The 23541-nt window shown below is 32.4% G+C and overlaps 1 protein-coding gene and 1 long non-coding RNA gene across 3 annotated transcripts; both read left to right on the forward strand.

Annotated features, from left to right (window-relative positions):
• Positions 1–1542: 1542 nt before the first annotated feature.
• LOC143077954 (uncharacterized) lies at positions 1543–9924 on the forward strand. Of its 2 annotated transcripts, none has more exons than XR_012978966.1 (4): positions 1543–1627; positions 2684–2947; positions 4380–4450; positions 7904–9924. It is a non-coding gene; the product is annotated as an uncharacterized LOC143077954 (long non-coding RNA). The 2 variants fall into 2 exon arrangements; XR_012978962.1 differs by having other exon boundaries at positions 2684–2934.
• Positions 9925–19717: 9793 nt separating this feature from the next.
• LOC143080877 (uncharacterized) lies at positions 19718–22420 on the forward strand. The gene is made up of 2 exons (XM_076257045.1): positions 19718–19800; positions 20999–22420. Exons 1-2 carry the CDS (start codon positions 19737–19739, stop codon positions 22219–22221), a joined length of 1287 nt encoding a protein of 428 aa, XP_076113160.1. The 5' UTR covers positions 19718–19736; the 3' UTR covers positions 22222–22420.
• The last annotated feature ends 1121 nt before the right edge of the window (positions 22421–23541 follow it).

Genomic DNA, 23541 nt, shown 5'->3' on the forward strand with positions numbered 1-23541 from the left:
AAATAGTTGTTTTAGTTAAATAGAATGAAATCCATGATTTATTCCTGTTATTAGTTATTAACTAATTTTATAACACTCATTAGTGTGTTAAAGTTACATTCTTAGACACTTATATAATTTAATTTAGTAACTGCATCAGTTTATTTACAAACTGATCCACACCTAGATAGGTTGAATGTTGATTGTTGCTATTTTTAGACACTATATATATATATTATATATATATATAGATAGCTAAACCTTCTGTTGGTTTGTTATCATTATTCTTTCTCAAGTTCTTGGACCATGACTTCATTGGTTGGTCCCTCCTTTGTTTAAAAATTTCTTCACAGCTGGGACTATGACTATATGAATAGTCCCAGTTCACAGTTGGTCAAAAGTATTTCGTTCAAGGAAGTATTTATTAAGTCACCTCATTTTGTTTTTAGAGTTCTATATGCCCATCAGGTCTTGTATAAGTCAAAATAAAAGGTAGAAATAAGCGAACACGTAAGCGACAACCTTGTCATATGGAGTTTTACGTTCGAAATAAAACTGAATACATTTAACTCGGGTCAAATTATAACATCTATGTAAAATTAGATTATAAAAAATATTTGCTACAAAAAAAAAAGATCGAACAAACGTCAAAACTTTATTTTTTTTTCTTTTAAATATACGCAAACGGGTTCAACAGGACGCCTTAATCTAAAAATATAGACACATGTTACTAGGTACAAAGTTATAGACTAAACACTTCGTGTGGTTTGATGTGACACTAATATTGTGTATATTATTCCTCCTACTCACAAACAAATAATGAAATGAAGATGTAACATATTAATCATTTACATGCAAAAACTGTCTTTCGCCACAGTTGTACATTGTAATTATGCAGGCAATCGTAATAAACACATTTCATATATTATTATTTTGTTTACGGATTTTGAGTTAATAAAGGAAAACTAAGACTGTCATTAAACCTCATGACTTTGTCGCGCAAAACTTGCAAAATAAAAACGTTCTAGCTACAGCTTACAGTAAAAATTCCATCTTCAACCTGTCAAGAAGTTATAAAGTTTTTTCTTCGGAAATTATATTTTAAAAAAATAAAAGAGAGACAATAACTCATCAATCTTTCGTTTCTAGTGTAAGAAAAAAGTTCTGACGTTTGACGTAGTCCCGCCCTCTTTTATGTGCATTGGCGGGTCTATATGGATATTTTAAAATTGACAACTCTTGATTGTTTCTTATTGTAGAATCGTGTTGGATTAGGCACCAGTTCAACAATTTGAACATATATTATAAATGTTTAAGTATCATTTAAACTTTGAAAAACAATTTAAATAGGTGTAGTAGATGTTGCCAATCAAAACTATTTCACAGACGTATAAATACATCATGTAAACAGAGACATAATAATAAACAACATTTTTTCTACTAAACAATTATTTATTGGTCATCCATAAAATAACAGTAACAAACCAATATATTCATCTATAAAACCGACTCTATTTGAAGATTTAACATGTATACTATCATAATGATTGATAAACAATATACGTCAAATGCCCGGATGAACAGTGAAAACAGATATGTTAGACTTGTTATAGGTTACAAGGTTTTAAATAATATGGTTACGCAAAAGGTAAGAAAATTGTACTTATTTTTATTTTATACTGCACGTTCTTAGCTAGAGAATGAATGCATTTGATAAATTAGTTATAAATTTTAAAAGGTTATGATGTCTGTAAAGAAAAACACATTCAAGAAAAATGTGAAGAACAGTTTAAATTTTATATGATTTAAAGAGAGAAAAAATACTTTGAAAAGAGGAACTTATTAAAAATGAAGTCAAAAAGATATTTCACAAAAAAACTGATTAGAGAAGCAGCTGTAGAGGTTAATAGCCGACCGTGCGAGGGCTGTATAGCATGAATAACCCAATCACCATATAGAGGTTAAAAAATGAACAGAAAGGAAAATAGATAAAAAAAAAAAAAAAAAAACATGCGAACATGCGAACATGCACACAAACAAAAAAACAATCGAAGGTATGCGCACAGCAAAGACAAAAATATGAAAATTGATACAATACTCCAATCAAAACCGGCAGTTATTTCTTGTGCTTTGCAAAACGGAGCATAAACTATATTCATTTACATCCTTTTGATGAAGTTGTTAAACCAATAACTACTGTGATCTCAAATTCGGAGGAACTTTAATTTTGTTATTGTAGACAGAATCTATTTGGAATTCTGTAAACTGCTTTCGAAACTGAAAACAAATCATTATGGTATGTAGGTAAATTGGTAGATTTACTTTGGACTTTGACATTTAATTAAAGATATTAGAGTTGTTTGCTCTCTCATATACATCACCAAATCACTATTTACTGCCGGTTGATAATGTGTGTACATTTTTTGTGACTAAAGTTAAATATACATTATATTGAATGATTCCACTTTTTTCAAATCTTTGGAACAATGAAAGTTTTGTTCGCGATATATGGTTAACATACCTTACCGCTGCGCTTACGTGAGGACCGATACAAACAGTACGGGAATATACAATTACAAAAAGAGTCCCGAAAAGTAGTTGGTTACAGATTATATATATATAAGTGTTATTAACTTACAAATGTAATTAAATTTTGAAAGATATTTTGACACATAGGAACTGTATTATTGTTTTATAATTTTAGGTAAATATAAAACCTGACATACCATAGATTTTCGATAGAAAAACGGAGGTAGAATAACGTTGATATCAAGTATAGAACATGTCATCTTTCAAATCTTGGTAGCATTGAAGACGAATGTCAGTATCTTCTAGTATGTTCCTTCATTACGATAGAATACCTCGATAAATAGTTGTTGGCTCGTACGTGTAAATACATTAAAGTTTAAAACACTGGTGAGCCAATTGAATAAGAAGTCGAGGCTAAACAGATTTGTAAGTTCATAAAGTATGTTAACAAACATGTAGCTAAATGTATCTTGTTTTGAAAGTACTGTTTTGTATATACATTTTTTGTAAATCTTTGTAAATATATAGAAATAAGAAAATGCGGTCCGAGTGCCTATGAGACAACTCTCCATATAAGTCACAATGTGTAAAACAAAATATCATTATAGGTCTAAGTACGGTCTTCAGCATGTACATTGCTGTACAAATCATGCGCCCTCTGTGTATCGGCAATGATTGTAGAAAACATAGTGTATTGCTTCGCATTGGACATTCTATAGTATCAATAGGTAATAAGTCAAAATTATAATTGATAACGATGACCTTATCGCAAATTGCAACCCACATCACTTTTGTAGTAATTTTATAAATTGAGGCAGATGAAATAATAACTAAACATTCATATTTCATTGTGTATTTGGTAGACTTGTGCTGTTTTCTAATCTTTGATTGGGTTATTATCTCTTGGACACATTCCCTGTTTTCAATTTTATTGTATTGCTTCGCATACAAAAACCTTTGGTCTGAGTAGGTGATTTGTCAAAATTATTAGTTGATAATGCAACTCTTAACTTTTTGCAGTAAAAGATTAAAGTTAAGGTAGATAAAAATAGCTGACAACAAACAGTTGAAAGTATATAAAGAAGGTCTGAATAGGTGGGGTGGGATGGGATGGCGTGTGTATTAGTTCATTTCTTTAAGGCCATTCTTCTCCATTCTATATACTCGTTGTCTATTATTATTCTCTATTCTTTATTGTAGCCCTTCATCATTCTCTATTCCATTTTTTAAGGTCCGTTTATCTATATTCTTTATATAATTTGTCGAATATTCTCTACTCCATAACCCCCATCCACACCCTCAAGTATGTTTTATACCGTTACAAAATATTTTCACGGTAACGTAAAACTCGTCTCCCTTGACAACGGAAAACTATGTTGTGTTTTTTTGTTTTTTTTAAGTATGACTAAAATAGACCCATTCCGTATATTGAAATTATTTATTTAATTGTTTAGGGGCCAGCTGAAGGACGCCTCCGGGTGCGGGAATTTCTCGCTACATTGAAGACCTGTTGGTGACCCTCTGCTGTTGTTTTTTATTTGGTCGGGTTGTTGTCTCTTTGACACATTCCCCATTTCCATTCTCAATTTTATTCTCTTTATAAATGCTAGAATGATTTTTTTTTAATAATTTTAGGACTCTCGGAAATGAGCATATTTAAAGGTCCTCGACATATAGTTTCGTAGTCTTGTTTACGTTGTTGTGGGCATGTTTGATTTGAATATTAAACAGACGAAAAAACGATAAATATAAAGAAAACCACAGTTATTTTCATGTATAGTCAAACTTTTTTTGTTTTTAATGACACGTGTTACCTTAAGTTATTACATGTACGTTGTTTTTGAAATGAAATTGTCATGTTTATTTCACAGGTTTCCAAATACAATGTGGCGGATTTTGACGGAATATTGGCAACTAGTGTTTCTCGTCATACAGATTCTAGGTAAATTGATTTACAATTTATGGACTGAAACATTAAATTTGAATAATTCTTATATTTTAAAAATATTTCTTAAATAGATGATTACCTGTTGTAAAAAACATTGACATATCGTTGTCATGTTGTCATGTTGTCTTTTTAACCTGTAAAACTCAAACTTCCGTACATGCACATTTTTGACATATTAATTTGATTTCAATCTATAATTTAAGCTTATTTTGATCATTTTCTAAACATTAGATTTAGTGCCAGTTTCTTGCTAGCGGAAGTGATTTCGAGAACGATGGTTAAAAACATTAAAATTTACACGATTAGCGATTTCCTTCTATATATAGTTTTCTTTCATCTGTAAGTTTTAATAACTAGATGTTAATTTTGAAAAAAAAATAATGAAATCCAAAACAAATATATATATATTAGCATACAGCGATAGGCGTTGGCATTTGTAAAGCCTAATTCAAATCCCTGACGAGACAAAGAAAGTTTTATTTACACGCAATGAAAAAAAAGAAACATCAGAGGAGTTCAGTGCATTGCATTTGTGGTTATTAAATGCACTTGTAATGCAGGTTAAGTTAAGAGGATGTAGAGCGGGTTTATAGAATAAAGAATAATGAGCAAAATAAATATCAAAGAATTGAGAAAAATGCGCAACAAAAAAAAAGGGGGGGGGGAATACTGGAATGCTAAAACATAAAAGTTAACTGCAATTAAGAGTTGGATAAAAATATACTTATTACAGAAAAGAACAATAAAAAGAATAGTTACACTGATAAATCATGTAAATCTAGAGGAGTAATTTTTTTAAGATAAAATATAATGAGCAAAAGAATTAAAGAAATAAAGGCCCCCAAAGCCCACCCCATCCATGGAGATGTAGTGCTGGTTCTTCGGTTTCAAACAATCATGATTTATCATATATTGATCCTTAGATGTCTGTTATTTTAACTTGTTGACTTGTTGTCTCATTGACGAATACCCCCCCCCCCCCACCCTTTCCCCTTCATCTCATTTATATATTCAATCATGCTTACGGTGACTTTTTAAATATTTCATTTCGGAATAATCCTCGTTAAATAATGAAATTACAAGAGGTCAATGAACATACAATCTAAAACTTGAGACAAAAGAGACGAGCTTAATAAATTGTATAGACCTGTCAATTTTTTAGTATGTGTTTTTTTGTGGGTTTAATATGAGTGTTTGTATGTGTATGTGTTTTGGTTTTGTTATTTTCTTCAGTAAGTTAGTTGTCTTTTGCAGCTGTTATGTGTAGTTCAGTTCTTTCTCGTTAACTTTTACCTCGATTCTTTTTTTTATTTCCAAGAACCATTTTTTAAGGTCAATGATCAACTTTTATTTGCGGTGGTCCCGGAGAGAACCACCGACTTTCGTTAAGAAAAATGAAAATACTGGTCAATAAAGATTGGATTCGAACGCACCTGTCACGTCGTGTGGGATTAAAACTCAACTTCCGAGTTGACAGGCTGGTGATACAGTATTTGAGCTACTAGAACTATTCGGCCAGCGAGCACCCCTCCCCATCCAATTGGTTTGTTTTTTGCATCCGTATATATATATGTTACAGTAAATAGGTGAAATTAGGAATTACATGTAATTACTAAAATTTAGGAATTACAGGTAAGTCCCGATGCACTTAGTTAATACAAGTAATTCCTTAAACGGCCCAGTTATTACCAGTAATTACTAATTTTAAAATGAATTTTTACACCTATTTACTGACTGCTAAAACAATGTTGTATTATGGTTAGATGATCAAAAGTTATGGTAATACTAACTAGAAGATCAGTTAATACTCTTAAAATTTTGAATGGTTGATTTGTATAAAAAAATAATTGAATAAATATGGACTTTCAAATATTTGGTTAAATCAGATTAACTTTAGTTTTAATCCAAAATGGTTAAAGTTGACCATTATACAGATAATTTTTTACCAATTTCAGCAGACATGGAAATCAGAAATGGAAAATTCTCCCAAAGCATTGTTTTAACTTTTTAAAGAAAACTTTGAATTTGAAGAATATTTAGACTTATTACCTTATAAAGATAAGATAAAGTTATGTCATTAGCTTCTAGAAATAAAAAATAAATAAATATCTTTTTTTTTGTTGTTAAATCATTAATAAAAATGATATAGTGAAATTAGAATTCACTGTTAGCAGCCAATCTGGTTCTATTTTGTTAAATTAGCTGAGAAACAAGGTTGATGAGTTGTGCACTTGCGAGTGAATATTTGGACCTCATTGAATAGCTTCAATTCAACCCCTAGCTGGAGATGGGTTATTGATGTATTAAGCTATTAAAATTGTAAGGGTTTTGCAGAACAAATAGTCTCGCCTTCTTTTGCTGTTAATCGCAGGCTCAACAAAAATGAGGAAAAAATATTAAAATTTTCCTCTAGATACTATCTTTTAACTAGTACTGTAAGAAGCTTCTGTCAAAATTGGGTAAAAATACAGGATGGTTTATAAATTCTAATGTTTTAAAAACTTTAACTGCAGGGTGTATTTAATGTTTACTGGGGAAAAACTAGTCCTTTTATAAGTAATATACGAAAAAAAGGATTTTTTTTTTCAAACTTTACTTTTGGATATTATCTTATGGTCATAAGCATTAAGCTTCTGTCCAAGTTTGGTAGAAATCCAGGATATTTGGAGAAAATGATTTTAAAGTTTTAAACCACAGTGCATGATAGAGATTTTAGTTTAACAAAATTATGAAAATCAATTTTGAATTTATATCATTGTCTTGCATGCAATATATTTAAGGAGTTTCAAAACCTATAAAACAACCATTTTCCAGTTTCAATTTATTAAACACTAAAGAGTATGCACTTTTGATGTGTCTTATATTCCAACATCCCTAAGTAAGCTCCCTTAAAATACCCTACCCTTTACTTTTTTATTTGGTATCTTGAATTATGTTTTGAATTTTAAAACAAAAACATCAAGTTAGTAAATAGCTGTAAAAATGACATTAAAAATCAGTGATTACCAGTAATCACTGAAACAACTAGTAAATACATGTAATTACTAAATTGGCTAGTAATTACAGGTATTTACTGAAATGTTTAGTAATTACATGTAATTCCTAATTTCACCTATTTACTGTAACATATATATTGTTTTCCTCTTTTACATAAGAGGAGGTTCCAAGATGCAAGCATAATATACTCCTTGTATTTGCAAAACAATCACTTCGTTTGATATAACTATTTTTCAAATGTTTTTATTAAGATACACATTGATAAAAATTGTAGATTAAAAAAAAAGAAGATGCCATCATAGCCAATGAGCCAACTCTTCAACAGAGTCAAAATAACAAAGTAAACAACTATGGAGCGCCGTATTACCTACAACAACGAAAAAAATCCATACCGCACATAGTTGAAGCTTTTTAACACTGGCATTATTTTTATAATTTCATTTGATGTAGTTTCAGGTTGCGTTGTCGAAGGACAATCTGCAGACGTCAACAAGCCTGGAGTTTGTCCCGAATCATTAGAACCAACTAGTGAGTTTTGTGTTATTGAATGCAATAAAGACAGTGAGTGTCCCGGAGACAACAAATGTTGTCAACTGTTGTCATGTGGATCCATATGTACGTCACCCATATTTAAAACAACATCGTCAAATGATACTGCGAGTAATCCGACGTCTACCGAAGCTACCGATTGTAAAAACGAATGTGACACAAGTAGTGAATGTGCATCAATGTCACTCTGCGTAAGGCAAGGTTGTAAAAGAGTTTGTAAATCATTCAGCAGTAGGAAGGCAACGTCAGTACCAAAGAAACCTGTTGTGACGTCAATTTTAAGAAGAGTAAGAAATTGCACGGATCAGTGTCTAAGAAATATTCACTGCGAAAAAGGTTTCGAATGTGTTTCAAAAGGATGTAGGAATGTTTGTGAACAGACAAGCATTACCAAAACAATTCAAATATCAAATACTAAGTCTACAACTGAAGACTGTAACGATAGATGTCTGAGTGATGTCCATTGCCCACACAAACACACTTGCATTCAAGAAGGCTGTCGCAAAGTTTGTAGTGTTAAAACTGCACTAGTTCTTAATAATACAGAAAAGCAACCCGTAAGTCAGTTAGTACCGACAAAAGAAACCAAAAGTCGCTGCATTCGCTCGTGCTTTAAAGATGCTGACTGTCTTACGGGATCAAAATGTTATCAACAAGGGTGTAATACATTCTGTGGACACCAAAGAACGATTCCTTGGACTAACGCCGATGCCTCAAGGAGTACGTCTTCAGCATTTAGTGAAAAACCTTGGCTGAGTACGTCCTTGTCAGCTGGTTTTCAGGAAAAGCCAAAGTCTTCGTTATTATCCAATGCTTGTCGTCTTGACTGTACATATGATAGTGATTGCAGTCAGGGTTTGTACTGTAGGCGACGTGGCTGTAATCGTTTATGCGAAACCGATATAGACGGGCAACTTTCAAGGCATAGTATTACCCAACAATCTACCAATGTTCGACTCGATAATAATTGTCAGAATGAATGTAGTTTAGATGTAGACTGCAGTCTTGGATTCGTTTGTAGACAGTTAGGATGTCGCAAAGTTTGCAAGCAAGATGACTCAAACACCAGAAAAATTATCAATACGGATTCCACCTTAACACGTTGTCAAAATCAGTGTAACAGCGATTCCGATTGTTCATTTGGAATGGCGTGCCTTAAAAATGGATGTCAAAATGAATGTATTGAAAGATTTATAACAACTACAACTACCCCATTAGATTGTGTAAATGAATGTTTAAGCGACAGAGACTGTAACTTCGGGAATATTTGTATCAAGACAGGATGCAAAAACATTTGCCAAAAAATAACTTCATCATCGCAAAATGTACGAACAAGTCGCATAACTGGAAATAATAATTGTAATACTGAGTGCGAAAGACATTCGGACTGTTCATTAGGTCAAAACTGTATGATAGACGGTTGCAGTAAGGTTTGCAGAGGTGATGGTCGCATTTTGAATGAACAAACACACAGATCTCCGTCTAATTCTGATTCGTGCACAGATATATGCACACGTGATAGTGATTGTAACACAAATTCTTTCTGCACGCACAGAGGATGCAGACTAGTGTGCATTTCGAGGGAGAATTTTATGTCACTCGCTCATCAGTCTCCGTTGATTCGTACTGATAACCTTAGTCGAAGAGAACATATCCATGACAATATTCCTGCAGAAATATCAAACATTTTGGAAACGAGGCAAACAGGAGCACGCTGTTTAAATGAATGCTTTCGTAATTCACAATGTCCGCGCCATAGCACGTGTGTTCAAAATGGCTGCAACAGGTCATGTGAAGATCAAACATTAGGTCGATTCAACGGATGACACAAAATATTGCAATATTTCAATTATGAAATGTTATTGTCAATTTATTTATTTGCTTATTTGTAATGTTATTATTTAGATAAACATGTGATACTATGTTCGTCTCGTTGAAATAAGGGTACTAATATCAATATGAATAAAAAAAAATATCGAGAATTAGACAATTAGACAGCTCTGACAAATTCATCACTAGGGAGACCAAACTTAAAATAAGGGCCGCGTATTTTCTATGCAGTTTTTTTCAAAATTAAGTCTAAACTCATCGAGACCAAACAACCGTACACAATAGTGGCTATTCTGTTTGTGTCATTTATCTACTAAATTGCATTCATTATGACTTTAAGTCGGTACCGTTGCTGATAGCACTTTAGCCCTTCAATTAAAGTACTCTTGTGTAATTTAATAATAATTAAAAACCAATTGTTCAGAGAACAAAATAACAGCCAGAAACATTTATTCATTGAATCAGTATTAAGATAGATACCTATGCTTGGATGGAAAAAGTAACTTAAAGTAAAACGAAAGTAGCTTCTCGTCAATAATTTATAAAATTGATGAGGAAAGACATTCAATTGTTCTCTGAACAACTGGATTTTAATTTTCATTGGATTTTTTTTTTAACATTCAGATTAACAACATTTAAAGCTGAAAGTGTTAAACAATGTTTACTCTTACAAAACTTGCGTGTGAAATGTTGTCTCTAAAAAAAAAATAGCATTCATTACCGTAAAAACAAATTAAATGTGTCTGTTATTAGAGTAATTGCATATTTGATGGATTGATTGTTGATTGCTAAAAATATACATCAAGTGGCAATTTTTTATGCAAATTAAGGACGAGAGAAAATGTAATAACTGGAAGTTGAGGAAATTTAGAATAAGGGGCAGAAATTTCGCCTAGAACATGTCAGCTTTTGATCCAGATGATGGAAAGGTTTTTAAAGCACAGAGAGTGTGGCACTCGACACAGACATTCGAGTTTTAATAACATCCCAATTCCGAAGGCACTTCAGTGGTGGGTCCACAAATTTTCATAAGTTGAGGTCCACTGACTGCCTAAGAGGGGCCCCGCTTCGGTCATGCTTCAGTGATTTACTGTATAATCAACCAATTTTTTCCAAGATAAGGCGGTCGCCTATTGTACTTGTATCTATACATGGGAAGATCACTATCAACGTATCTTCCCATGGATAGAAGCAAGTGCATGTGCCCCATTCTGACCGAACGTAATAGTTTATTTGTACATCCCGAACATTAATTTTACTTATTGCATCGTGTGCATTACAGGATCGTGGTAAACAGTATTATTTAAAACATACGGATATTAAATATTTGATTAATTGCTTAAAAATGTAATGAAAACTTCAAATGCACGATTCTAACATGTACATGTACAATCTATCTAATTCTGCAAAAGATATAACAATGTCGTGAAAACTTTAAGTGCTCGGTATAATGTGAAGTTTAGAAATATGATATCTGTCAAATTAAGTTTTTGACCCGGATTTCGAGGGTTCACTGAACATAGAAATGGGAAACATAAAGACGGGAATCGTGTCTTCTAAAAAAATATTTTTGTTCGTTACTATTTTTCTCTTTTAGTGGAGAAATACGCAATACAGATGTGTTTTGCTACGACCAATTATGATCCATGCAGCTCAACACGTAAAATGTATTTCTGAAATAACTTTTCAAGCTTGCAAGGGCATTTGAAAAATTTAATGGATACAAACGTTAACGGTACGGCTAAACTGAGTTTCAGCGTAAGAAAGATTTTATATTTCACCAAATGCTAATTAGTTTTTCTAAAACTGCACATATTTTTAGAGATCAAGTGTATTTTTTTTTTATTTCAACACCTCTACCGATATAGAGGGCAGCACTGGCACACCCAAAGTGGAAAGTGATTAATATAAGCTGCAATAACTTGTTTTCCCAAATCCACTACACAACAAATATATTTAAACTAAACGTCAACCACTTAATTGCAGGTTCCTAACTAGGGACAGGGACATGCAGCTATGGCGGGTGTAAACTCATTTGCAGGCGCAAACCCTCCCCTAACCTGGGACAGTGATGTTACAGTTAAACATAAAAATAAACTATAAAATAAATATGATAGGAAACTAAAGACAATTCTTTCTTAATTTCGCTTACAATTTTCATTACATGTCTTTTGCAGAATATACATAAGAAATGTACAAGAATCACGCATTGAGGGTCATTCATTTCTCTTGTAAGTTATCAATCAAAGATTTAATATAAGTACAATGCATGTTAAAATCATAATTTTTACCACGTTCCTGTGAAACACACGGTGCACTAAGGTTCCTGCGATCTGAAGCACGCAGTACTGCAGGTAAATATTATATATAGATATATTTCTCAAGTTATGAAAAATAAAAATAAAATGTTTTCTGTGTTTTACTTTATATTGTATTATAATTTTTCAAAAGGTTTTCACTGAAATATATCTGTCAATATATATAGACAAATCAGCATCAAACAGTAGATATTATAATGGTGTGGCACATTGAATCTTAATTGGAGACTTAAGTAGCACTGTGCGAAATAGGTTTCTCATTTGTTCCACAGTTACGATAGAAACGAAAAGAGTACAGATAAAAGAAAAATTAAGCGAATTGGCGTAAAGATTGAAGTACAGTGATTTGTGAAATAAAGATCTGTCATGAAAATATCAAAAAATATTTAGTAAACGAATCTGTGAATTAGCACAAGAATTTTCTTTTGAATTTTGTTTATGAAAAAATGACATCATGATGCTGATTTATTATTGTTTTACATGACATTGGCCGTTACATTGTATATCTGTTAATTTTATAAACCCAAACGCTCATCATAAAATTCGAATCGGCCTAGGTCATTTGAAAGTTTCCAACAAATCAACGGCTTGCATGAATTATTTCTTAAAATCATACAGGTACACGTATGTATATTTAAGTCATCTTCTGCTAAATCTGTCAGATGATTTGACTTGTAAATTATATCAGCTAGACTAAGTGCTCTATCAATAAATATAACAAGAAGATGTGACATTACAGCTAATTTCCTATAGCATGTAGAGCAAAACTTTAGTTAGCTTGCTTGCTTTGTTTTTATATTGTACAATCATTGGGATAACATCCAATTAAATTCAAATATTATATATACAGGTTAAACTATGCCACATATATTGTTAAAAGATGTCAATCTTATTTACAAAGCTTGTATAAACATTTATACAAACAAAGCAAGCAAGCCAACCAAAGTTTTGCTTTACATGCATTAGGAAATTAGCTGTAATGCCTATGAAACAACCCCCAGAGACCAAATAACATATGAGTTAAAAACTATAGGTCACCTTACGGCCTTCAAAAATAAGCTAAACTCGCTTACTCACAAATTAAAGGCACCGAAATGACAAATGTATAACAATTCAAACGAGAAAACTAACGCCTGATTTAGGCACAAAAGAAAGAACGAAAATTATTATGCACATAGTTAACAACTATAGTGTTTATTTTTTAGTTCGTCTAGCAAAAAGGCTTCATTCTTACAATTAAAACACTATATTTTGGCCTGTTTAACTTTTTTGAATCGGTTGTCACTTTAAACAAGTTAATGTAGGGTGAACACAGCAATAAGAAAGCAACCCACCGACACAGCAACCAATTAAGGTCTTTTACATAACACCAGTAAGAACTGTTGTGTATATATATACAATATGTCAAGACCCAAATAATTTTATTACTTATGGAGGGGTGGGGTTGAGATCTCACAAAACATGTTTAATCCCGCCACATTTTTGCGTCTGTCCCAACCACAAGCCTCTGACCTTTCTTAGTCTTGTATCTTTTTTTAATTTTAGTTCATTTATATATATTTCGGAGTTTAGTATGACGTCCATTAAACTAGTACACATTTTTGTTTAGGGGCAAGCTGACGCACGCCTCAAGGTGAGGGATTTTCTCGCTGTGTTGAAGACTACATTGGTGGCTTTTGGCTGTTTTCTGCTCATTTGCTTGGTCTCTTCTACACATTACTCATTTCTATTCTCAATTTTATATAAAAAATCTGCATCCGATTCGGCACAAATATCCTGTGTCAAACAATCACTTTATCCATGTAAGATCTCACAAAACAGGATTAACCCCGCCGTATTTTTGCGCCTGTCCCACGTCAGGTACCTCTGGCCATTTTTATTCTTGTAATCCTTATCAAATTTCGATTCGTGTATACATTGACGGCTATTTAGTATGAACTAGTACATTATTTTCGTTTACGGGCCAACTGAAGTCCGCCTCTGGGTGCGGAATTGTCTCGCTGTGTCGAACACCCATATGTGGCCTTGTGTTGTTTTCTGCTTTTTGATCGGGTTGTATTCTCTTTGTCACATTTTCCGTTTCCATTCTCAATTTTAAGGTTTCAATCTATTCGAAATCAAAAAGTCCGCTTCTGTCGATATCATAAAATTAATTCGAATTGTTTTCAGGTATCCATGCCGGTTTATAGCAGTATAATTTCTCATATGTTAAAAAAAAATGAAATATGATTAAATCCCAACATATAAATATTGCAATCTATTCTTGTTGCCTAGTAAGAAATTACAAAAATTTACATACCAAACAATGTATTCAAAACGTTTAAAAAGTTATGTCATTTTGTCCATGTAAGTTTGTCTTTACTTTTCCTAAAGGCATATCAAAACGATAACTTGTAAATTGACTCTGCAATTGACAAATTTACTAGTCATGATTAATGAAAATAACTCCCTTCTAAAACAATGAGTGTTATGTGATTCATTCATAGTTAGCTTGCTAATTAAAGAACTTTGACAGCTATGCCAAAAGTAAGACAACATGCAGTACAAAAAGATGCATTACAAAACAGAAAACTATTCTGGTATATAGTTTGTCATTTAATTTAAAGTTTCGAATGCTATTTTTTGTCATAAAAGTGAATGATTTAACTAGCTACAAAACCAGGTTTAATGCACCATTGTCTATATAACGAAAAACCTGTTTAAGTCTAGAATATCACAGTTGTTTTCCATGCGTTGTAGTCTTTCTATTATGAGCTGTTACACTATTGTTTCAGATAAGGGTGACCGTTGTTACATTTCAAAACTTTTAAATCAGCTACAATCGTTTGCACATGTCCTAAGTTAGGAATCTGCTGTTCAGTTGTTGGCGTTTGTTGATGTGGATCATAAGTATTTATTGTTTCTTGTTTTTATATGGATTAGACCGTTTGTTTTCCAGTTTGAATGGTTCTACGGTAGTCATGTTTGGGGCCCTTTAGCTTGCTGTTCGGTATGAGCCAAGGCTCCGTGTGCTTTACTTTTATAAATTGTGTCTTGGGTGGAGAGATGTCTTATTGTTACTGAAATGAGTTTGTGAGTTGTAGTCATCATTTGGCTTTATTGTCAGTTCATATTAACATCATACCTTCATACTGTACTAATTAAGTGACCAGAAAGTTGCGGCCATCGCAAAAATTACAACCATTGTCTTTTTATAATGAGACCAATGTGAACGATGCTTAAGCGATTAAAACTCTTTTCAAAATATTTTGCATCAAGTTCAATGTACAAAATTCCTGATGACTAAATGGAGTGAAACATTTCTTTCGTCTTCTTATCCGAATAACACCTTTTGATAGTTATCTTTTTCAACTGTTCATAAAAATGTTGTTCCAGATTGATAACGGATTTAAAAAGGTTATAAATTTCTGTAGGAAAAAAATTAAATCTGTTCCTTTGATTTTCGCAAATTCACCCGTGAGGAAATTATTCACGGTATATTGCTATCGCCTAGATTTCCATTACGTAATATTCGTTTTGGGTTTTAGCCGATCTACAAAACATGATTACTACGCGAATATTTACGAGTGCAACATAGCATTTCTTATCGTTTGTTATTAATACATTTCTTCGATGAATACTGATAAACTGATTTTTGTTTAGAACATTAATTAGTAATATCATGGAAGTAATATTTTACTTCCATGGTCGGAAGATATATAATATAATTAAAAAATCATTGATAAAATCTCAGGGCCGTAAAATTGCCTGCCCTGTAAGGTGAGGCAGTTTATTATCGCCGAGCGGAGCGAGGAAAAAAATATTTGGACCCATTCCATGCAGAAAAGGATATTTTTTCAGGCCTTTTCCTTGTCCTAAGAATACACAACTTGTTAATTTTTTGTTACATTTCAATAAATATGCGCCTGGAATATATTAAAAATAGTTATAAACCAGAGTTAGATTACGTGTCCCGGTAGAGTAAGATTTGTTTTCGCTTTATCCTGCTTTGTGACTCTTTACAAGATATTTTTACTTAAGTTTAGGGAAAATTTTGCACACTTAAAATGAAAGCCCCCTGAAGTTGGTCATTTTTTGTGGTTTATCCGGCTTATTTGGCTGTCCAAATCGAATTAATTTTGACTTCGTTTCAGACACAATTTTCAAACCTTAAAATGAAAATGCATACTCAATAACTCATAAATTTATCTATCAAGTTCAAATTATTTAAACCTAACAATGTTTGTATACACCAACGTTTTATTCTGGCTTTGTCAAATGCTAAGGTGATTTTTTCTGACTGGACAAATCCCATCTTTTTAACACTTCTATGCATTCAATATTGCCAACATTTTCACTTCTATGTATGCAGATGCAATAGTATTTGGTGGGAAAATTTTATGTGTGCAAAGGAGTTAAGTTGGGTACCAAATATTGAACACAATTGCATGCCATTATGTTTAACCACCTTGTTGTTTTAACTCACAACCAGTGCTATAAGAATTATGCATGATCTTAACCATTGTTTTTCTTTCAGTGGTTTTTTCTCCATTTATTATTTTTTTTGTCAGTGAGCCCGCAATAGGAAGCAACTGCCTACATGCCTCTATGTAATTTACGGCCGTGAAATCTATGCACACGTACCGACAACTTGTGTCAAAGCATGCGGAAGAATATCTCAAAAAACGTTTTACGACATTCCCGACAAGGAAGATCGTTATTTTGCGGGAAAATATGAATGCCTACTCATATTCAATCTTTTAGAAAATTGATTTTTTTTCACAAGAGTGTCCACCATGCACTTGCACTGCACTTTTATAACAAAAGTAGCATAGAATGATATATAAATGGATGAAAATTATATTTACATGCAGGGACTTTGTATACTAACTAGTATAGAAAGTCCCTGATACATGTAACAGTTATATGAATATAATATATAAGAACAAACCAGTGTATACTGATTTGTATCACTACAATATAGTAGTTATAACGGTGAGGTTGTATTTCCTGTCATTTATTAATCATCGACGCACGAACTTGTCTCAGAAAAAAATTCTCTGTACATTAACCTCAGTTTCAGGTATAGAGGTGTGATTTTTTTTCTGTGACAAGTGCTTTTGGCCACAAGAACTTGCGGTCATCCGATGTTCAGTACTTCAGTTCTTTGATTTAGGTTATTGTTTTCTTCGAGAAATATTTCTTTTAATCCATGTCAGAATCTCCTCTAACAATCCTTATCTGACGACAGACAGACAGACAGATAGACAGACAGACAGAGATTTGCTGATGACCACCTTTGATCACATGATAATCAAGATCACGTCATAAAATGTCATCCCGAAACTACATTATCGAGACAGGTCAATTTACTACTGCAAACCAAAAGGTTTTCGAATGGCATGATCTACCCTAAAATGATTCCAATATACTGAATGCCATAGAATGGATTGCAGAAAAAACATTTTAAGACCTACAGTTTAAACCGTTTACTTGCCAAAACAAACTGTAATTGGCGAATATACTCACCATATACACCAGGATTTACATTTTGTACGTCAGACGCGCGTTTACAGAGAAATAAGAAGAAATAGAACAGAACACAAATCATGCACAAAAAAACTGGTTAAATTTTATTTCAATTGTTTAGGCGTTGGTTACAAGCAGTCACTGTCTTTAACGGTGACACATCCATTGATGAGGAAAAAACTAGGGTTTCATTTTAAAAAGAAATGATAATGAATCATTTCTAAGAGTATTTACCACACATATAGCAAAAAAGTTGACAGATGTTGAGGGTTTGTCCAATTTTTGAATAAATTATTATAAAAATAAACCCCTTACATGGCGTGTCGTTCGAAAATGTATGAAATATCATCCAGATAAATAGCTTCAATTTGGAGTTGATTTTATCATATTAAGTTGGTAAGGGTACCAATAGTGTGTTAACAGTGGTAAGTTGCAATTTTCATTATTTAAACAACCTCTTGAGACACTTCATGCACGTGACCAAATAGTGTGTGTATGTTATTTGAAATACTGTGGATTCATTCATTTTCGTGGGCACCAATTTTCGTGGATTCAGGAAAACTTTCATGTTCATTGATATTTTAATTAATTTTAAATTCGTGGATTTGCCGAAGTTTGCATATAGAGCCTATAGGATACTTATCATTCGTTTAACATTTAAATTTCGTGGTTCACCTATATCCACGAAGTCCACGAAAACTGGTATCCCACGAATATTAATGAACTCGCAGTAGATGTGATCGATGTTGAATGAATATTTTTTGTGTGAAAAACTGTTGAAGATTGTAATAAAGAAGTTATGGTAACTAAAGGTATTATAGCTTCATGTCGGTATTTACCGGAGTAGCACAAAATAAAAAAACACCGGAAAATATAGACGGTCGGATTTCTGAAATGATACAACATATACATGCCATTGTGAAACGTGTGACAGAACGCACTATTGTCAATTTTAACTTGGAATGTTAATGAAAATAAATTGCATAACGCATAGTCAGATACAAAATTAAAAAAAAAATAAATGGTTTATTGGTAATGCGGTAAATATTGCCATCGTAAATAGATATTGCGGTATAGTAGAAAGCATATATACATTTGAGTCTTTTTTTTTTTTAGATTCTTATTTTAAAACAACATTTGTAGATATGAAAATGAAAATTTCCCATTATCGACTGAATGAGAGTTTCACCTTATCATGTTTATTGTAAATGCGGTAAACATTGCTTTCGTAAATAGATATTGCGGTAACAGTAGAAAAAAAATATTTACGTTTCAGTCTTATTGTATTAATTCATTTTTAAAAATAACATTCGTAGATGGGTTAAATAAAAATTTCCCATTATCGAGTAAATGAGAGTTTCACCTTATCATGTTTATGGCAAAAAAAAAATATCAACAAAGTTTTAATTTATGCAAAATCATAATATAAAACAAGATTGTGTATTGTTTTAATCTGGACGTGGGAAATTTATCATAATACCCACTTGAAAATTGTTCATTACTATTTACACATATTTCAACCAGTTTCCGTGTGACATTTAAAAATACCGTCACGGATTTGTCAAACGAGTATAAAATATATGAACGCTTTATTGAATGAGATGACATAAGTACACTTCTCATCAAAATATACTTATTCACCAACCACAAAATTCGACATTTGACCTATTCATGTTAAACATCTTCATTAATAATGCAATTACCTGTAGGTTTTTACGGTAGTCCTTACTTTTCTGCTTCTTCATTTGCCAGACTACGTTGAATACAGATATAAAAGGACAGAACGTTTTCTTGTCACAAACATATCGTCTTTATGTTGTGGTAAGCTTGTAAACTATTTTAGTTTCTTTAATACCAATCTTAAAAACTTAAACAGTAATTCATCTTTTAATTTTTTATTTGATTAATTTATGATTTTCTAATTGACTTATTTACTAGTAAGTGGTCCTATTGATGTGTTTAGCATTTGATTTAGCCATTTGGTAAGGGACTTTCCGTTTTCAATTTTCCTCAATGTTCAGTATTTTTGTTAATAACTTTTAAAAACTAATTTTAGGTGTGCTTTGATAGGTGCAAAGATGTCAGCAGTGAATTTCAGGTTGATCTTGGCTATATTTCTGTCAACATCTTACAGTTTGTCACGTGAGTAATAGATAATTTCATTTTTGATACTTGGCTTGTTTCGTCTACGAAAGACTCACCAGATACCACGGGGTTGTCTCTTCCTGTATGAAGGTGTATGCAGATGTGCCTCTGGAATGGGTCCCTTTTTAAATGCATCAAATGTACAATGGGTTGCGATTTTACCAAGGTAATATGTGAATGGGTCAATAATTTTCATCTTTCGATTAAATTTTTGTAAAAAATTCTGTTTTATCGCCGGTTTAAAATCAAGTCAAGATGTATAATTTTTAATATGTGATAACTGAGGAATATATGAATAGGTTATGATTTTGCCATGAAATATGTTTATGTGTCAGGATTATTCAAGACTACAATATATGAATGTGGGGTGTCTTTGAAATCCCAGCTGCACATCTGTACCCAAAAACTCATGATGAAACCCCCCGTGCCAGAGACGCTCGAATAAAAAAATTAAAACGCCAAATAAATTAGAATCTTGTCAGATACAGCTCAGGTAATCTATTCCTGTGGTAGAACATCCCAAGTATTTCAATACAAATTTCCAAGTTATTTCCAATCTATTAATTTATAACTTAAATGACCATATCAATGATAATTGAAATGTTAACTACTTTCATACTGTTCCATTATGATATTTGATTTTCATTTATTTGTGTTGTCTTGCCATTTAATAACAAGTTACCGTCAAAGAACAACATTGAAACATATTAATGGTTGATTGATTGGTTAATTATTTTTGAATCCACTATTGTTTGTTGTATTTATCAAAAGTTACTATTACTTAAACGAGGGGTGAAAGATACCAGAGGGACAGTCAAAGTCATAGATCGAAAATAAACTGACAACGCAATGGCTAAAAAATTAAAGAAAACAGACAAATAATACCTAACACAACATAGAAAACTAAAGACTAAGTAAGCATCACGACCCTCACCATACACCGGGGGTGATCTCAGATGGTCCGGAAGGGTGAGCAGAGCTTGCTCCACATGTGGCATCCAAAATGTTTCTCATGTTATTTCACACCCAGTAAATAGTCTTATTTGGTAGGTCACATGCATGAAAAGAGAAGGGGATTGTAGTTACGACGTAAGAAACATATTCGATAAATCTCGTTAAATCAGAAATTGTACCGGTTGTGAAATTTAAAACAGAAAAACTTGTTGCCTTAAAAAATGTTTTCTTCTTTTTACAGAAGTTATCGATGAAACGAAAATAGAACGATTATGTCCTAGACCAGTTGGAGGATGGTCTATGCCATGTGACACACCATGTAACATCGACAACGATTGTCCTGCTGACAGGATGTGTTGCAGACTTAGCACATGCGCAACATATTGCGCTGAACCGCTCTACGTCGATCGAAATGGACTTATCCCGAAGGAAAAACTATTCAGAAGTAGAGAAAATAATTTTCAAAATTTTGTCGATTCAAAAGTCAATCAGGTACAAATTATAAAAACTGCTGTTGACGAAAAACAAGAGACGGATATGAAAAATTTATCTCCACCATCAAATCTAATTGAAACTCCCCGTTTAAGTGAAACAAGAAACGAAATACCTAATACAGGATGCTTTGATGAATGTGCCTTAAACGTTGATTGTGAATCAGGATATTCTTGTGTCAAGGTGGGATGTCGGAACGTCTGTAAACTTGACAGTTTAGACTTAACAACAACAAGTGTTAATTTGGAGTTGACACCAACAAGTGTTGGTTTAGACTTAACAACACCAAGTGCTAGTGTAAACTTAAATCCACCAAGTTCTAGTTCAGACTTGGCACCAACAAGTGTTGGTTTAGACTCAACATCATCAAGTGCTAGTGTAAACTTAAATTCGCCAAGTTCTAGTTTAGACTTGGTACCAACAAGTGTTGGTTTAGACTCATCATCACCAAGTGTTAATTTGGACTTAAATTCACCAAGTGTTGGTTTAGACTCAACATCACCAAGTGTTGGATTAGACTTAACATCACCAGGTGTTGCTTTAGACTTAACATCACGAAGTTTTAATTTGGATTTGACACCACCAAGTAGTGGGTTAGCCTTAACACCACCAAGTGTTAACTTGGACTTAAATTCACCAAGTTCTAATTCAGACTTAACATCACGAAGTTTTAGTTTGGATTTAACACCACCAAGTTTTACAGCCCAAGTTTTCCAAACGCAGAATACGGATTTTAGAATGAATCGTCAAGATTTAGCTACACCCGAATTTATGTTTCCAAGGAATGAAGGTTTTGAAACACAGCAATTTTCAGATATTCCTATAACTCAAGCAGATCCGGTAGTAGACAGTCTTCGGATGACTGATTTGACAAAAGATGTGTGTATAAATGAATGCTTTAACCATTTTGATTGCAGAAATGGGTTCTGTATCAATATCGGTTGTCACACGTTCTGCAAAGCTTCAATTTAGAAATATACTTTTAAAAAAGTGATCATGTGATCATGAAATCCTGAAATTGTTTTACCGTTTTCTGACCGTTCATGCTCAGATGTTTATTCTACCAAAGAATTCTGGAAATCAATATTTAAGTGTATGTGGAATTGTTTTAATTTATTTTCTGTCAAGTATTTTTGTATTTTTAAATTAAATATTAAAAAATCAATTACTATTTCATAGCCGAACAATCCTTTTAACAGTGTGAAGAAAATCGAGTACAAATACTAAACTGTATTCAAATAAAACGAATACATGAATATGACATTGTTTTTTTCAAATTATTAAGACAACATAAAAGAAACATAAGACATAGCATACACCTTAATATTCACTGTAACGTTAAAGTCAACATCTACGCTGATGCAAACTTCTCAGAGCAATTACAACATTTTTATATGGCTTATCAGATTATTTTCGACTTTTAACATACCCTTTGGTATCTTTCGCCAGTTTTTTACAACAAAGTAACACTAACAATAGTAAAATTAGTATTGCGTCGACATTTTCATCAATTGAAGGAGCCATGTTCAACAAAATATGATTTAGAAGACCACTGTATCTATACAAACAGCCTTCGGTTGTGTCGGTGTCATTTAGATTGAACAAAGTCATGTCTTTTCCAGTTTGTACATAATCAAAAACGTTTGACTACTTGATATGCAATCTAAAACTTCCAGTAGTCTCCGAATGGCTCTCATCGATTTCGTTTCCAGGAAAAAAAAAAAAAAAAAAACATTTCGTTCAAAGAAAACATAGATGTATACACTTTACTTTATGATGTAAAGATTTGCAAAACTCTATTTTCTTTTAAAAAACTATGTTCAAACTTTTAATTTAAGAAAAAGCAGATTGTTATTGATTTTAATATTTTCCCTTGTATTTGATCGGAAAATATTATACAGAAATCATGTCATTAATATGTACGTGTTACGCGAGGACCATCAGGAAGATTAGTTTTGAGTACCTAGATCAACCTCTTAATCAAGTTATTATTTATTTTCTTAATTTTCAACGTGTCAGTCTTTCTTAGATTCATAAATTAATAAATCATAATCCTGGTACCTTTGATAACTATTTAGGCACTTCGAAGAATTTCAAAACATGACGCGAGAAAAAAAAAACGCCAATACAATCATTGTATTGTGAAGTAACAATCGTCATGAGTTTGAAATGGTAGGTATTTCGTTTCTGGATGTCTGGTAAATTTAAAAATCTGTAACTAACTCTAGGTTAGAATGAAGTTAAGTACGGAGTTGGCTTCCCGAATTTGGTAGAGCAATCTTGCAATACCAA

The sequence above is a fragment of the Mytilus galloprovincialis genome, chromosome 1 (assembly GCF_965363235.1).
Source record: "Mytilus galloprovincialis chromosome 1, xbMytGall1.hap1.1, whole genome shotgun sequence".
Lineage (NCBI taxonomy): Eukaryota > Metazoa > Mollusca > Bivalvia > Mytilida > Mytilidae > Mytilus > Mytilus galloprovincialis.

Coding starts and splice junctions, on each gene's coding strand:
- LOC143080877 (XM_076257045.1), top strand. CDS start 19,737: ATGTCAGCAGTGAATTTCAGGTTGATCTTGGCTATATTTCTGTCAACA. Junction 19,801..20,998: donor AACATCTTACAGTTTGTCAC/GTGAGTAATAGA, acceptor TTCTTTTTACAG/AAGTTATCGATGAAACGAAA.